Genomic DNA, 16,384 nt, shown 5'->3' with positions numbered 1-16,384 from the left:
ACTGGGGGCAAAACCGTCATTCCACTGTTACATGAACATTGATATGCAGTGATAAACAGTGGATCCATCTTTAGTATAATGTATATGTCAACTATTTTGAAATGTTGGTTTTTTGTTTCTTCCTCACAGCATATTTTATTATTTCATTAGAAGAAATTTTAATTTTAGAAAGTAAGAATTAACATTTATATATTTGCACAAATTCTCGTACCTATCACATGTACATAGTGATTTTTAAGTTGAATTCAAGACCTTTATATACTAAAACAAACTTATAAGGAGAGCTTCTGATAATGACCACTAAATGAGAACTTCATGAGTGATATATTTTTACATATATAAATATCTATCTGTTGATTTGTTGTAATGTAATTGAAAAATAAGTATCCCAAACCGTAATTATAAAATCATCATAAAATTCTCATTCCAGTGATTTTCATTAAAAGCTTTCTCCAAACTTATATCACCAAACTCAATAACCCTCCTTAACATATAGAGAGAAAAAAAACAAAAGAAATTAGGAAGTGTTACAAATCTTCCAGGGGAAGTGTTCCAAATCTTTGAGAGGAAGGGAGGGTTAAGGCGCCGACCGGCTTATGCAAAACAGCAAAAGCCAAAAGGCATCGAAAAAGTACATGCCAAGCCTCAACTCAACCACAGCTATAAGAGCAAGACCCCTCAACACCTCCACTCAACATTCTTCTTCCTTCTTCTGTAAGGGCCTTTAGCGCCAAAAAAAAACTCCGACTCAGATTCACGACCTAACCCCCCCAAAAAAAAATGGTGAGGACGAAGAAAGGAGGACGACCGGCCACTCTGATTTCAGAAGAGGCAAGGATCCGAATACGTGACATACTCCAGCAGTTCCTGGAGTCCAATGAAGAAGGTAAAGGTCAAGTCTTTGTGCGGCGAACTGTCTTCTTTGTAATTCGAATGCGATTTTCGACTTATTGGGTTGTGTGTATGGTTGCAAAGGCCAAGGCTTTTTCATAGCCAATTCAAACTGAATGTAATTATATGAGATATCTGCTTGCAGTTTACACATTTGGGACAGACCTGACGGTTAATGAACGTGCTTACGTCCACGAACAGTGCAGCAAGATGGATATGAAATCCAAGAGCTCCGGGTGAGTGACACTCACAACTCACAAATGTGTTGCAAAGATTGTTTTGGTTACTTGTTTTACTGATAATGAGCATGAATTTTGTGTAGGTCGGGTAAAACGCGCAAGGTTTCGGTTTACAGGCTTTTTAGGATGGAGGCAATCAGCAATGGTAAGGAAAGAATCCCTCAGGTGACGTTTTCCGGGGACACAAGAGAAGTTTTGGGGGATTTGTTTACGTGGTACCCACCCGGAGATGGAGAGGAACCCAAAGAAAGGATCCGTGAAGATAGTGACAAGTTTCAGAAACTCCACCGCAAGAAAGACCCGCTGTTCTGCAGACCTTCGATGAGCCAGAACGAAATTGCAAAGAAAGTGGAAATGCAGGCTGCCAAAATGAGAAAAGCCAAGGTTCTTATGACTTAAAAATGATTTGTTACATTCTTGTGCAATTTAGATGTAGTAGTCTGAGCTCTACAACTTTATTTATGCAGATTACTAAAGAGAGGTCTAACCTACCCATGGCACCCTACAGGGATGTGGTAACGTCAGCAGTTGAATCTCACCAGGTTATTTTTCATAACTTTTACTCCATGTGTGCTTAAATATCTATGTTACAGTGGCTCATGTGATAGATCACTTTATGAATGTCATTGTTGAAATTCCCCAGTGTAGGTTATATATGTGATGTGTTTTTGTCTCAGCATCGTCCCTTTGTCATTGGCTATGAGAAATTCTGTATCACCAACTTCCTTGAACTGTGGTTTGGATTGAATGGATTTCCAGCACAACTTATTGGACTTATAGTTTGTTCCATGTTTGAAAGCAGGTTGTTCTTGTATCTGGCGAGACTGGGTGCGGAAAGACCACACAGGTACCAATTCCTTACCAGTTTATTATGGTCACTACTGAGGACGTATATGAGATCATTCTGAAATTTCTTGATATTGCCTTTAAGCTAATAACTAGCTTTCCTGCTTAATATACTAGACCATTAATCTTATAATATTATTATTTTTAAATATAACTCAGGTGCCACAATATCTTTTGGACCATATGTGGGGTAAGGGTGAGGCATGTAAAATAGTGTGCACTCAACCCAGGCGTATCTCAGCCATATCAGGTTTACTCTCTTCTCTGTGCATACAAAGCTATTAGTTTTTGATTAAATATTGTTCTGTTTTCTTCTCTGGTACACCGTACAAAGTTCTCATATTTTTGTTCTTCTGTTCAGTTGCTGAGAGAATCTCTTATGAAAGAGGACAGAATGTTGGGGAGGATATTGGGTACAAGGTAATGTTACTCTTGAGTTGTCTTGCACTAGTCGCCTTTTTATCCTATGAACAACCATTCTGTCATAACTGTTGTTAAAAAAATAACGAACTGCTTCCATGCTTACTATTGAATTTTGTTTAGGTCCCAGACAATGACTGTCAATAGGCAATAAATGAGTTCTGCAAGTCCATACTCATTAGTCTGTGGATTTTGAACAAATTGGTTTGTCATTGCAAAAATAGGAAGAACATTGTTCAATTTTACGACCAAGTGCAAAATGCAATCGTGGTATAATGTTCAATTATTCTATATGAGAAATTCTTGTGTTTTTCTATTGTACCAGGACAATAAATAAATATTTGCTTGTTATAATACAATTATGTACGGAAGTCCCATGTAGGGTCTATTGGATTCCATGTCATATGGATCTCTTCCATAGTAATTTTGGACCACTTCAGACTTCTGCTGAACTTTTTTTTTTTTTTGGAATGCTAGATACGGTTGGAAAGCAAAGGTGGGAGGCACTCATCTGTGGTGTTCTGCACAAATGGGATTCTACTGAGGATTCTAATTTCCAGAGGCGGTGGTAGGTCAAAAACAGATGCATCGAATAAAGAAACCAAACAACAAGATCTCTCTGACATAACTCACATTATTGTGGTACTTGCTCTTTCTTTTGTTTTTCTGCTTCTGATGTGAACTCCTCTTTTCATTTTAAGTTCCTTAATTTCTTTCTGGAACATGTATTAGGAATATATTCCAGTTATTGGATTATCTATCATATTTGTGTTTTGTCATCGAAGGTCATGAGCATAGTAGAATTTATTTCCTCGTTACAAGTTTAAACAGATGATCCCATTTTCTTTATTTCTGTCATTTATGGATTGCAAAGGCAATGATCAGTGGTTAACTATGTAGGATGAAATTCATGAAAGGGATCGCCACTCTGATTTCATTCTGGCTATTCTCAGGTATACTCTTTTACTTGCTGATGTATTACCAGTAATCACTTGCTTGGTAATTATCATGTATGCGTATTTGCTCCTGGTCTGAATGGGAGCTTAAAATTTGAGTATATTGGATTGGGGACAGCTAAATATGATGAATACTTAATATTGATAAATAATGAAGTAAATAATGATGAAAGTGGAAGATTTATTAGGTAATAGCTATTTGAATGAACCGTTAATTTGGAACATTTTAGTCCGACTTCAGTTTACTCATCCCTTTTTTTTATTGACCAATGTGCAGAGACATGCTTCCTTCGCATCCTCATCTGCATCTGGTTAGTTCATGCACACAATTTTTATCTTTTATATTTTATTCTTGGTGTATAAATATATTTTGCAATTTTTAAGAGCTGATTTAATTGCTAATGTATGGTCTATTTCATACGATACCTATTTTGATAGATATTGATGAGTGCGACTGTTGATGTGGAACGGTTTTCACAATATTTTGGTGGCTGCCCAATTATCCGTGTCCCAGGGTTCACTTATCCTGTAAGAACTCTTTTTTAGGTTGTTGATTGTCATTTTGTTTACCTCATGCTGCTTTCCTGTTAATGTTGTATCATTTTTGAATCAGGTCAAATCTTTCTATTTGGAGGATGTATTGTCTATCTTGAGATCTGTAGAAAATAATCACTTAGATAACCCAGCATTAGGTGCCTCAACTGCAGACCGTGACTTATCAGAGGAAGATAAGATTGCTTTAGATGAAGCAATTAGTTTGGCTTGGTCAGATGATGAATTTGATCCACTTCTAGAATTGGTTTCTACTGAAGGAACCCGTAAAATATTTAATTACCAGCATTCTGTAACTGGACTTACACCATTAATGGTATTTGCTGGAAGGGGTAGAGTAGGAGATGTTTGCATGCTGCTATCATTTGGTGCAGACTGCCAATTACGGGCCAAGGATGGAACCACTGCATTAGAGTTGGCTGAGCAGGTAAACCAATTAGAATCTGCTCAGATGTTGAAAGAGCATATGGAAAGTGCTCGTTCTAACTCTATGGAAGAACAAAATTTGCTCAATAAATATCTCCAATATTTTAATCCTGAGAATATTGATTTCATTCTTATTGAGCAATTGTTAGGGAAAATTTTTAGTGATTCGAAAGATGGAGCTATTCTTGTTTTTCTTCCAGGGTGGGATGATATAAATAAAATGAGGGACAGATTACTCACGAACCCATATTTCAGAGATCCTTCTAAGTGTGTGATTATATCTCTACATTCAATGGTTCCAGCTGCTGAACAGAAGAAGGTCTTCATTCGTCCACCTAGTGGTTGCCGAAAAATTGTTCTTTCAACCAATATTGCTGAAACTGCAGTCACTATTGATGATGTTGTTTATGTTATAAACACGGGTCGGATGAAAGAAAAAAATTATGATCCTTTTAGTAATGTTTCAACTCTTCAATCTTCTTGGGTGTCAAAAGCGAATGCCAAGCAGCGACAGGGGCGTGCGGGCCGTTGTCAGCCTGGAATCTGTTATCATCTTTACTCTAAACTTCGAGCAGCTGCATTGTCAGATTTTCAGGTGCCTGAGATTAGGAGAATGCCAATCGAGGAACTTTGCCTTCAGGTATATGCTGTTTTAATTTGTTACTTTGAATCATGAAATAAATTGCGTACTCTTTGTTCTGAAATTTGCTGTCTGTTGTATAATCTTATGTGTGTTATTGAATAGTTGAAAGTTATTGTGTGATAGAGAAGAAACTTTGCACAGGGCAAGTAACGTTTCAAATGATCTTTATTTAGTTTTTCAGTCTATATTGGTAACTAAAGAAATTATCGAATGATGAGTTGTACAATCGTAACTAGCAATTATAACTGAGAAATGATAACAGACAACATAAAAGAAGTTTCACAAGACGGTGTGGGTGATTTTCGTGTAGAGAGATTGCAATAAATCTATATCTACTGTTCCGAACAAATAAAAGAACAGTTGTCTCTTTACTAAGAAAGAAGTTTTGTTTTCTCCTTATATTCAATATTAATTTTAGACTTGAAAGTAAGATGCTGTCTATGTGTGAAAGATTGAGTATGATGAGGTGATGTGTTAAAGTTTCATGATTATGTTTCTTATTGACAGGTGAAGTTGCTTGATCCGGATTGCAAGATAGACGAGTTCCTAAACAAGACGCTGGATCCTCCTCATTCTGAGACCATACACAATGCGATTTCTGTTCTTCGAGATATCGGGGCTTTGTCGGTGGACGATAAACTTACAGAACTTGGGGAAAAGCTAGGTTCTTTACCTGTTCATCCATTGACAAGCAAGATGCTATTCTTTGCCACACTGATGAACTGTCTCGACCCAGCTTTAACTCTGGCCTGTGCTGCCGACTACAAGGATCCATTCTCTCTTCCTATGATGCCTGAGGAAAAGGAGAAAGCTGCTGCTGCTAAGGCTGAACTGTGTTCATTGTATGGTGGGAACAGTGATCAGCTAGCAGTCATAGCAGCATTTGACTGCTGGAAGATTGCAAAAGAACAGGGTAAAGAGAATCGGTTCTGTGCTAAATACTTTGTCTCTGCAAGTACCATGCAGATGCTATCTGGTATGCGAAAGCAACTCCAAACAGAGCTAATTCGGCTGGGGTTTATTCCTGAGGATGTGTCTAGATGTAGCTTGAATGCACGCAATCCAGGTATAATCCACGCTGTCCTTGTGGCTGGTCTGTATCCCATGTTGGGAAGATTGCTTTCTTCTACTAAGAGTGGGAAAAAAAAAGGATCCTTTGTAGAAATTCCTGATGGTAGTAAAGTTCGTTTGCACCCTCGATCTGCTAATTTTAAAATAGCATTCAAGGCACGTGGTGGCTCTCCTTTGGTTGTATATGATGAGATAACCCGTGGGGATGGGGGTTCGAATATACGAAACTGTACTGTTGTCGGGCCACTTCCATTACTATTGCTGTCGACAGAAATAGCTGTTGCTCCAGCCAATGATGATGAGGGAAGTGATGTCGATGATAATGAGTATGAAAGTGATGAAGATGCAATGAAGATAGATTCTAAGTCGGGTGAACAGGCCGAAGAGAAGATTATGTCATCACCTGATAAATCTGTCATGGTTATAGTGGATGGGTGGCTTTGTTTTGAGTTGAAAGCTCTTGACGTTGCTCAGATCTATTGCTTGAGGGAACGCCTGTCTGCAGCAATTCTATTTACGGTACTTCCTTTATTCTTACTTCTGCAGCTAGTTTTTTGCATTGCAATTTTCAGTGATGCACAATAATGCATTTACATCCTGAAACCCACTGAGTTTCCATTTTGTCTAATTCTGTATTAATGTCTGTAGGTTACTCATCCAAAGGAAGTTTTACCTCCCGATCTTGGGGCATCTATTTATGCTATAGCCTGTGTTCTATCTTATGATGGTCTATCTGGGATTCCATTGCCAAAGCCTATGGATTTGCCGAATTCAGATTTAGAACTTGAGATCGGTAAAGATGGAAAGGCACAGTTTAAAGTGACAGGAAATAAAGCAGCAAAATCAAAGGAGCCATTACGTCAGAGAGTAGTTTGTCAGAGGTCTCTATCGCGAGCTACTGATTTACCTGCCTTAAATGGATTTGCAAAGTTGTGTGACGACCCATCAATTCAGAGCGTTCCCCCACCGGCTTTCGCGAACGCTACTGATTTACCTGCCTTAATAAATGGAGTTGCAAAGTTGAGTGGCGACCGATCAATTCACAGTGCTCCCCCACCAGCTTTTGCGAACACAATCCCGCCGCCCACTTCACAAGTTCCAGCAGGTCCTGTCGCAGGAAACAAGCGGAAGAAGCGCCGGAATCAGGCTGGTTAACGATGATTGGTATCGAGATCGAACTGTATGTTGTAGGGCAGTAGAGACGGCATCAAGATGGTTGCTTTGTCCCAACAGTGGTGGGTATGGTGGATAAAAGTTATTTATCTGATGCAATTGTACTATATAGACGTATATATGGGGAAGCAGAAAATGCAAATGCTTCATATTCCCACCACTCCTTTAGGCCCTTGTTTCAGTTCTCCTTAAACCTCTAGGAAATTTCTTGTTCAAGTTGTAGTCAAACTGTGATAAGATAGTCTCAGATAATGATCAAAAGTTCAAGACCGGATTTTTTCTTTTCTTGTTTTTACTTGGATCATAAAGCTTCCTAGAAGATAAACGTAAACCACATGACTCAGCTTGGCCTATCAGCTTTCCCAGACCAAGGTTATAAAAACAGAGACTCAAATCCAAACTCGTCACAGAACGATAGAAATGGCCGACGAAGAAGGAAAGGGCGGTTCGGTTCCGGTGATAATAGCCATGAAAGGCCATCCCGGCACCGGTAAAACCACTCTGGCTCGTTCATTAGCTTCAACCCTCAAAATCCCTCTCATAGACAAAGACGACGTGCGCGACTCCACTCTGACTCTCCAGGAAGCCGGGGTCTCCTCTTCCTTGCTGAACGACATGTCGTACGGCGCCATCTGGCAGCTCGCGTCCACGCAGCTCCGCCTCGGGCTCAGCGTCGTCGTGGACTCGCCGCTCTCCCGGCGGGCCCACCTCGACCGGCTCCTCCAGATAGCGACGTCCGGCGGGGCCCGCCTGGTGGTGGTGGAGTGCAGGCCGGCGGACGAGGACGAGTGGCGCCGGAGGCTCGAGCGGCGCGGCGGCGGTGAAGATGAAGATGAAGCCAGCTGGCACAAGCCGTCCACGTGGCGGGAGATGGAGAGGCTGCTGGAAAGCTACGACGGTTGCACGGATTATGATGCCGGAAACGTGCCGAAGGTGGTGGTGGATACTACGGCGGGTGTCGCGGTTCATGAGCTTGTATACTCTGTAGTCGAGTTCATCAAAACTCACACCACCCTCCAATCATAGCTGGCCACGTGGGATAGCACTAGTAATGATAATATTTTTCTTTTTTCGAAAAGTTAATTAGTAAAAAAGTGTTTATATTTATATCTCTAAATTTGGTATTTGAATCTCTATCTTCAAATTTTTACCCTAAACTATCGATTTTAACCTCTATTTTTTTTTTCCTCTATACAATCAGCCTTTTTTTCTCTATACACGATACCTTTACCTCCAACCTCCACGTCAAAGGGCGACTCATTTTACTGCGAATCAAGTATATATGTGGTCGAATCCACCATCGCCCGTTCTCCCCTTGAAGCCTTTGTGAATTATCTTTTCACTTTGTTTGCAGTCTGTTTCAGAGATAGATTACTACGGTGAACCATAGATCGAGAATGAACATGACAATACTTTGATGCTGATATGATATTGATATGGGTTTATTAAATCTAAAGTTTCAACTAGAGTCTGGAGGTGATTGGTCTTGGTATTTGAAGAGAAAATCATATCATAATTGGAGAAAAATTCAATTATGGGCTAGAAAGTTCAGTTATGCTTCTTTTATGTGCTTATCAAAGAGGTCATATCATTCAATGTTTTAATAAGATTTAGTATCAAAAAATTCATTTACTTGTTCTGTTAACCAACAATATTCAAAACAAACCAGCAATGAATCAAACAAAATATTTCTTCCCAGAAATCAAAGGCATTGACGAGATAGAGGGCTTTTGTGCAATAATAATTTTTTTTTTCTTTTCAGATTTCTAGAAGGACAAAGTTGAAAATAAAATTGTTCAAAAATCATGAGAGGTGTACATATCAATTGAGGAGATATGAATAGAATTTTCTTTAGTAAAAAATAATAATTATAGAATTTTTTTTTTCCTATCAGTGTCACATGGTATCTCAAAAGACTTCTTTGATTTAGAGACTAATCCATGTGTAAGGAGCAAAACGCTTCTTCTCTTTGCCATTAAAAATAAATTAAAATTTATGGAAATTATTCTATGCACCGATGGTGTAAGTGACCAAACCCTTATAAAATAATCTCAACCCTTATATTTATTATCAACTTTATTTTTAATAAACAAAAAACATACTTAATGCAATCTAACCATTCATTTATGTTGGTGCAAGTATACGGCGGTGCTCTGAATAATCTCTCTAAAATTTAAACTCCATTTAACTCCATTTAAAGTGAAAAAAAAAAAAAAAAACTTCAGTAGAATTCATACCAACTAGACTATCTTTTATAATAAAATGATAATCAGAATGATAATGATAATGGTACGTGACGTACATTAAATGTACGCGTCAGACAATATAAGATAGTAGCCGCCCCTGCCAGATTTCATGTTTCGAAGTCTGGAGTCTTTAGTCAACTCAACTTTGCTCAATGAGAGGGGAAATCCCTACAAATAAAATAAAAATTAAAATAAATTATCTACATTTGGGGTGACATTGTCATTATTACAGTAGTCATGTGGCCTTTGCCATTGTTTTGTCTTATTGTTTTTGGCAGGCAGTCAGTCAACAATGGAAAGATTCACAACTACTTCCGTCTTTGTGAAGTGCGGCTTTTTCCATAATCGATTATGACCATTGATCTTCTTGGAAGCTGCTTCAACTTGTGTTCAAGTCCTTGTTGAATGTCAAGAGCATCTTCCAAAGACTCTATTCCTGTCAGGTCTTTGGTTGGTTCAGAAGGCTTTGCCTCTTCTGCTCCTCCTCATCTTGTTCATCTCAAGCTCTGTTGCTTTTCAGTAACTAGAAGTCAAAAGGTCGTGTCTTTGTATGCAAGCTTAATCCTTTTTGTTCTTTTTCGGATTTTGTCAATCCTTTGAGGGTTTCAAGGGTGCTTTGTGGTTTCTGAGTTTGATGGGGATGATGGCTTATGAAGATCCAAGTTATATATATGTGTGTATTGGGAAGTTGAGGATTTACTTCCTTAAGTTGGGTACCTAGCTGTACTCACAAATTGTTCTTCTTTTTATGTTCTTGGGATTCTGCTTAATGTTTGAGCAAGTGGGTAATTTGTAGAACTGAGTTTCGGATTTTGGATGAATTCTCAAACTGGGTCTTTGCATCAGAAATGATAGGGTCTTCTTATTAAGGTGGTTCTTGATCTGTTTATAGACGTATTAAGCTCAAATAGAACTGCATACGTTTGGAGCCATGGATCATTTGAATGACCTTTCGTCATCTTTGAGCTTTGCGTCTTCTTATCTATCGAATGGATCAAGTGGTAACTATGTATCTGCCTCGGCCAATTCTCAAAGTACAGAGCATTTGAGTCTGAGCAGACTCAGTGATAACCTGGAGAGGCTGTTGCTTGATGCTCAATATGACTATGGTGATGCGGACATTGTTGTTGAAGGGGTCGCGGTTGGTGTCAATCGGTGTATATTGGCTGCACGCAGTCAGTTTTTCCACGAGCTTTTTAAGAAGGGGAATGATGATTCGAAGAAGGAAGGTAAACCGCAGTATATGATGTCTGAATTGGTTCCTTTCGGTGGAGTTGGCTATGAAGCATTCAAGGTAGTCTTGAACTACTTGTACACTGGAAAACTTAAGCCACCGCCTCCAGAAGTATCAACTGTATCAACATGTGTTGATGATAATTGTGCCCATGAAGCATGCGGCCCTGCTATTAATTACGCTGTGGAATTAATGTATGCTGCTGCCACTTTCCAGATGAAAGAACTTGTTCATGTTGTGCAGGTATTTCATGCTTCCCTTCGTAGTTAAAACATTCTCTTTTGTTAATACAATTTGAGCCACTTAATTATTTGTATTCTTAAAGAAACAGCATGAAGGGATCTCTTTCATACATTTTAAAGCTAAAATGGCTTAAACTAGAAAAGGCTGATGATATTTACTTGCTCTAGCTTGAATTTTCATGGTACCTGAATCCAACTTTTGTCTGTAAAGCTTTTGAATGAAAGTGGCAAAGACATGACACTGTTTTTCATCTCTAAATGTCCGGAACACGTGTGATTATTTGCTTTGCCTCAGTAATATGTTGCATCCTTATGATACTTTCTGTCAGAAAGCTTTGCAAAATACAATTTCTGAATTCACCTTTCCCTAAACTGGACGAAATCATGGATAAGATGATGAAATAGACTTGTATGTTTTATGATAGTCCCTCTGAATGCTTTGAATTGTACTTTGGTCAGATACTAGTATGCCAAATCGAAACCTCTGGTGCAACAGTCCTGTCATACATGTTGCAGTCTCAGTTTCTTTGGATTGAGTACACTATAGCTTGAGTGGCCTATGATTTCCAGCTATAATATTTGTTAAAGGAAGCTCTGAAGGATAGCAATCACTATGTGTCCAACAGCCGCTTTTCTTTCTCCTTTATTTTAGTACACTATAGCCTGCGGCTTATGATTTCAAATCAAACCCTACTTTTTTCTTCTCTGAAGAGAGAATCTCTGAAGCATAAATCTAGCTGTTTGATCTATTTTTTCAATTTGTTATTTGTGTCTTTAGTTGTTCCTTAGGAATACTAATATTCTTCTTTTGTGTATGAAACAGTCTTTTGTGCTTGGATGCTTGTTTTTCTTTTGTGCTTGTTGTTTCATGTATCTCTTACTACTAGAACCATGGTACGAAAACTTTTCTTGTCTGGTTGATATGGTTCACTTGTTTCGTTTTGGTAGGATTTTGATATCTAAATTATTTACAAAAGGATCTCAGTTATTGACATCAGCACATTTTAATTCTTCTTTTTGGGTATATCTAACTCTCAATATGTTATAGTTTTATAGTTTTGGCAGAATTACTTTGTCAATACTTTCATATATTGGGATTTCAATTTTGTATCCTGTCATTATAACCTGTTAAGTGCCATATTTATGCAAGAAAACAGCAAGTTTGTATCTTTTATGTTGTGTGTTTGCCAACTGTTAGGCATTTGAAAAGTTAGATACTGACCATTTCCACAAATTTATGTAGCGCCGGCTTACTAACTTTGTCGAGAAAGCTCTTGTTGAAGACGTGATTCCGATTCTTGTAGCCTCTTTCCACTGCAAACAGAGTCAGCTGTTTTCACACTGCATCCAGAGGGTAGCAAAGTCAGATCTTGACAATGTGGTTCTAGAAAAAGAGCTTCCTCATGAAGTTTTTGATAGTATCAAATCACTCCGTCTCGAATCTCAGCAAATGGATGAATCAAGTATGCTGGAAATGGAGCCGGGGGAGGAAAAGAGGCTTAAAAGCATCGGGAGAATTCACAAGGCATTAGACTCTGATGATGTTGAACTGGTTACTCTTCTTCTAAAAGAGTCTGATTCTATTTCATTAGATGGTGCTTATGCTCTCCACTATGCTGTTGCATACTGTGATCCAAAAATTGTTAAGGAGGTTCTTGGTCTACGTCTGGCGAATACCAATCTTCGAAATGCCCGAGGACATACTGTACTTCATGTGGCTGCAAGGCGTAAGGAACCCGCAGTCCTAGTTCCTCTTCTGAACAGCGGAGCCTCTGCCTTAGAAACTACATTAGATGGTCAAACTGCTGTTGCAATTTGCCGGAGGTTGACTAGACCAAAGGATTATAATGAGAACACAAAGCAGGGAGAGGTGTCTAACAAAGACCGAATATGCATAGATCTTCTAGAGAGAGAGATGCGAAGAAATTCGATGGCTGTGGACATGTCAAACACATCACAGGTGATAGCTGATGATTTGAATGTGAGGCTGGACTATTTTGAAAATAGAGGTGATACTTCCTAACTGTTAGACTAATTCATCACTTTTTATAATAAAGGTTTGAGTTCTAGGTATTGCAGGTTATATCTCTTGCTACTGAAGGCTTCAATCCCTTTGAAGTAAAGTTCATGATATTGCTTTTGTCTTTCTGTTATGTTCTTAGTGTTTGGCTTGTAGAAATTGCACTAATTAATTAATGCAGAAAGTCTGTCATTTTGTCCAGATTTCTACTTTGAGTTTTGCATTCCATCATTGAAATGAGTGTCAACATATAGTTTTCCTTTTATTTTGCAGTGGCATTTGCACGGTTGTTGTTTCCTGCTGAAGCCAAGCTTGCTATGGAAATGGCGGATCATCCAACATCAGGGTACACTGGCCTTTTAGCATCAAAAGGCTCTAGTGGGAACTTACGAGAGGTCGATTTGAATGAAACACCCTCCGTACGATCCAAAAGACTCCAAGAAAAATTGCATGCGCTAATTAAAACAGGTATGGTCATTTTACCACTCACAGGTATCTCAAACTGTACTCTAAAACTTTGTGTGATGTGCAAGTCCCATTGACATGTGTTATGATGTCTTTTAGCTTTCAAGTATTTTCCGATGCCTGACCTCTTTGACCATAGCACTCTCTGATCCTTTACTAATGCAACTGTTACTGTCCCCTTTAGTTCCAATACCATCTAATATGGGATTGTTTTGTCATAGATGCCTTTGTTTTCTCAACGGCTGTACTATGGGATTAAGACATCCTAAAGAAATTATTGAGAAAAATTAAGAAGGAACTGAGACTTGGAAACTTGTTATATAGTTTCGGACATTTGGTCCATGATGCACTTTTAAGATCTACAGTTCTCTGTTAGTTTGTTTTCATAGTGATGACTGATGAGTGATCAATTAAGGTAGACAAGTGAAATTGTAACATTTTGCAGTTCAAGTGATATGGGATCTTAGTTTCCTAGTACCATGATAAAGTTAGTACAGATTCAAGAAGTCTTTAAAAACCATTTGATTTAGCTCTAAAGCTTGTCACTTATATGCAGCTAGAACTAATTTAGGGAAACAGTGTTTTATATTGATTATTCTTTGAGAAATTTCTTAGTTGTGTTTTTTGGTGATTGACAGTGCAAATGGGACGACGCTTCTTCCCCCATTGCTCAGAAGTTCTTGATAAGTTTCTGGATGATGAGATGGATATGGCTGATTACTTCCTTGAGAAAGGAACTCCTGAAGAGCAGAAAAACAAGAAGATGCGCTTCTTGGAGCTTAAAGATGATGTACAGAAAGCATTTTGCAGGGATGTGGCTGAAAAACGGGGGCCAGAGTTGACGGCCTCATCATCATCCTCATCTTCTCCGAAGGAGGGTGTTAATCGTAAGGTTAGGAAAAGGTCAAGTTGATTATATCGTAGGATGCCATATGATTTTTGATGAGTTTTGTAGTTGTATTTTGCTTTCATATATTCTTAGAAAGCCTGCTTTGTGGCTTTCTCTGTATCATAGAATGAGCTAGTTAAGTGAACATGTAATATATCACTTTTAAGTTGTTTGGCTTGTAAATTGTTACAAGAGTTAACAATTTTAGAGATACACCAAATGTCTGCTCTTCAATTTTAGCAAGGCCCTTTCTGTGCATGTGCTTCAGATCAAACTTATCACAAAGGCTCATGGAATGTCTGCAGCTCCTAACCACTGAGGCAAGGGAATGAAGTTCATCACTCATATTCAGGCACCAAATTCACTAAAGCATCTTAGTCTGATTCTCCAGTAATCCATTAGATATCATCATTACAGCCTCGAGATAAGATTTGCAATAAAACCATGATCCAATCCCCTTAACTCTCCAAAAACATAGTTTAAGTCGTGAAAGTTAGCTGCACCTAATTAGCAGAGTGCCATTCTAAAGCAGCAGAAGTGATGATGCGTATGGTATTAATTAATAGGGAGGTTAAAAAGATGGAATAATTTCAGTTTACTCCCCTGAGGTTAGGGGTCGTCATCATGTTAGTCCCTCTAATTTCAATTTAATCGGTAACACCTTTGTACTCTCTAAATTCATCAACTGTGTCCAATTTCTACTATTCCGTCCAATTTGGACCGTTAAGTCTGACTTTTGAGGGCTAAAATGGTCATTTCAAGACAAAAAAAAAAGATTTTTTTTCATTTTTTATCTTTTTTTTTGTTTTTTTTATTTTTATTTTCTTCTCTTATTATTATAATTTTTTTAAAAAATTTTTGTCTTCATCCTATACACCACAAGTTATAATAGGTTTATAAGAACAAAAAAATACTCTAGGTGGTTCAAAAGCCTCTCGCTGGTCTACGATATTTGTGATATATCTCCGATAAAGCGAAGAATTTGAGAATATATCTGTAAAATATAATAGGTTTATAAAGTTAAGAATTTTAGGATATATCTCCAATAAAGTGAAAAAATATCTATAAAATATGTTTAAAAAATTAAATACAGATATTTCTTCACTTTATTGGGGATATATCCTAAAAGTCTTCGCTTTATCGGAGATGTTACCAGCAAGAGAAGAATTTTATTATATATCCTCAATAATGTGAAGAAATATCTGTATTTATTTTTTTAATCACATTTTATAGATATTTCTTCACTTTATTGGGGATATATCCTAAAATTCTTCACTTTATAAACCTATTATATTTTACAGATATATTCTAAAATTCTTCGCTTTATCGGAGATATATCACAAATATCGTAGACCAGCGAGAGGCTTTTGAACCACCTAGAGTATTTTATTTTTATTTTTATAAACCTATTATAACTTGTGGTGTATAGGTTGAAGAAAAAATTTATAAAAAAGAAAAATAAAAAAATAAAAAGAAACACCTAGAGTATTTTTTGTTTTGTTTTTATAAACCTATTATAACTTGTGGTGTATAGGTTGAAGACAAAATTAAAAAATAAAAATAATAATAATAATAAGCGAAGAAACAGAAAAAAAAAATGAAGAAACAAGAAAAAAAAGGAAAAACAGAATTTTTTAAAAATATTTTTTATAATTTGGAGCTCAAAATTACCATTTTACCCCCATACGTGGGGCCCACATAACAGATTTAACAGCCAATTTGGACAGAGGTCCAAAAATTGGACAAGGCTGATGAATTTGGAGAGTACAAGGGTGTTACTGATTAAATTGAAACTCGAGGGACTAACATGGTGACGACCCCTAACCTCAGGGGGGTAAACTGAAATTAGTCCTAAAAAGATTGATGAAAGACTTGCTTATTTCTCCATCTTCCAAATATACAAACCAAACACAGAAATAGGCCGAACTTCTTTGGTGGGATATTGGAGTTCCTTTTTTTTTTTGGCTAAAATATGATTGGAGAGAGCAGTGCCTCCCAACCTGATTTATTAAAAGAGTTGGATGTTATAAACAGAAGAAGGGAGGACAACGCCCATACCCCTAGCCAAAAA

The 16,384-nt window shown here is 37.7% G+C and overlaps 2 protein-coding genes across 2 annotated transcripts; both read left to right on the top strand.

Moving 5' to 3' along the window:
* The first annotated feature begins 485 nt into the window (after positions 1 to 485).
* On the top strand, positions 486 to 7,488 carry LOC112186303 (DExH-box ATP-dependent RNA helicase DExH6). Its single transcript, XM_024324663.2, has 14 exons — positions 486 to 886; positions 1,037 to 1,127; positions 1,214 to 1,514; positions 1,598 to 1,672; positions 1,933 to 1,977; positions 2,136 to 2,226; positions 2,338 to 2,396; positions 2,874 to 3,038; positions 3,297 to 3,349; positions 3,630 to 3,663; positions 3,791 to 3,880; positions 3,966 to 4,970; positions 5,481 to 6,563; positions 6,693 to 7,488. Exons 1-14 carry the CDS (start codon positions 781 to 783, stop codon positions 7,197 to 7,199), a joined length of 3,705 nt encoding a protein of 1,234 aa, XP_024180431.1. The 5' UTR covers positions 486 to 780; the 3' UTR covers positions 7,200 to 7,488.
* Positions 7,489 to 9,721: 2,233 nt separating this feature from the next.
* LOC112186569 (BTB/POZ domain and ankyrin repeat-containing protein NPR1) lies at positions 9,722 to 14,552 on the top strand. The gene is made up of 4 exons (XM_024325029.2): positions 9,722 to 10,940; positions 12,183 to 12,948; positions 13,233 to 13,427; positions 14,063 to 14,552. The coding sequence occupies exons 1-4, from the start codon at positions 10,395 to 10,397 to the stop codon at positions 14,335 to 14,337; spliced, it is 1,782 nt and encodes a 593-aa protein (XP_024180797.1). The 5' UTR covers positions 9,722 to 10,394; the 3' UTR covers positions 14,338 to 14,552.
* The last annotated feature ends 1,832 nt before the right edge of the window (positions 14,553 to 16,384 follow it).

The sequence above is a fragment of the Rosa chinensis genome, chromosome 2 (assembly GCF_002994745.2).
Source record: "Rosa chinensis cultivar Old Blush chromosome 2, RchiOBHm-V2, whole genome shotgun sequence".
Classification (NCBI taxonomy): Eukaryota; Viridiplantae; Streptophyta; class Magnoliopsida; order Rosales; family Rosaceae; genus Rosa; species Rosa chinensis.
This window is presented reverse-complemented; position numbering and strand designations above follow the sequence as displayed.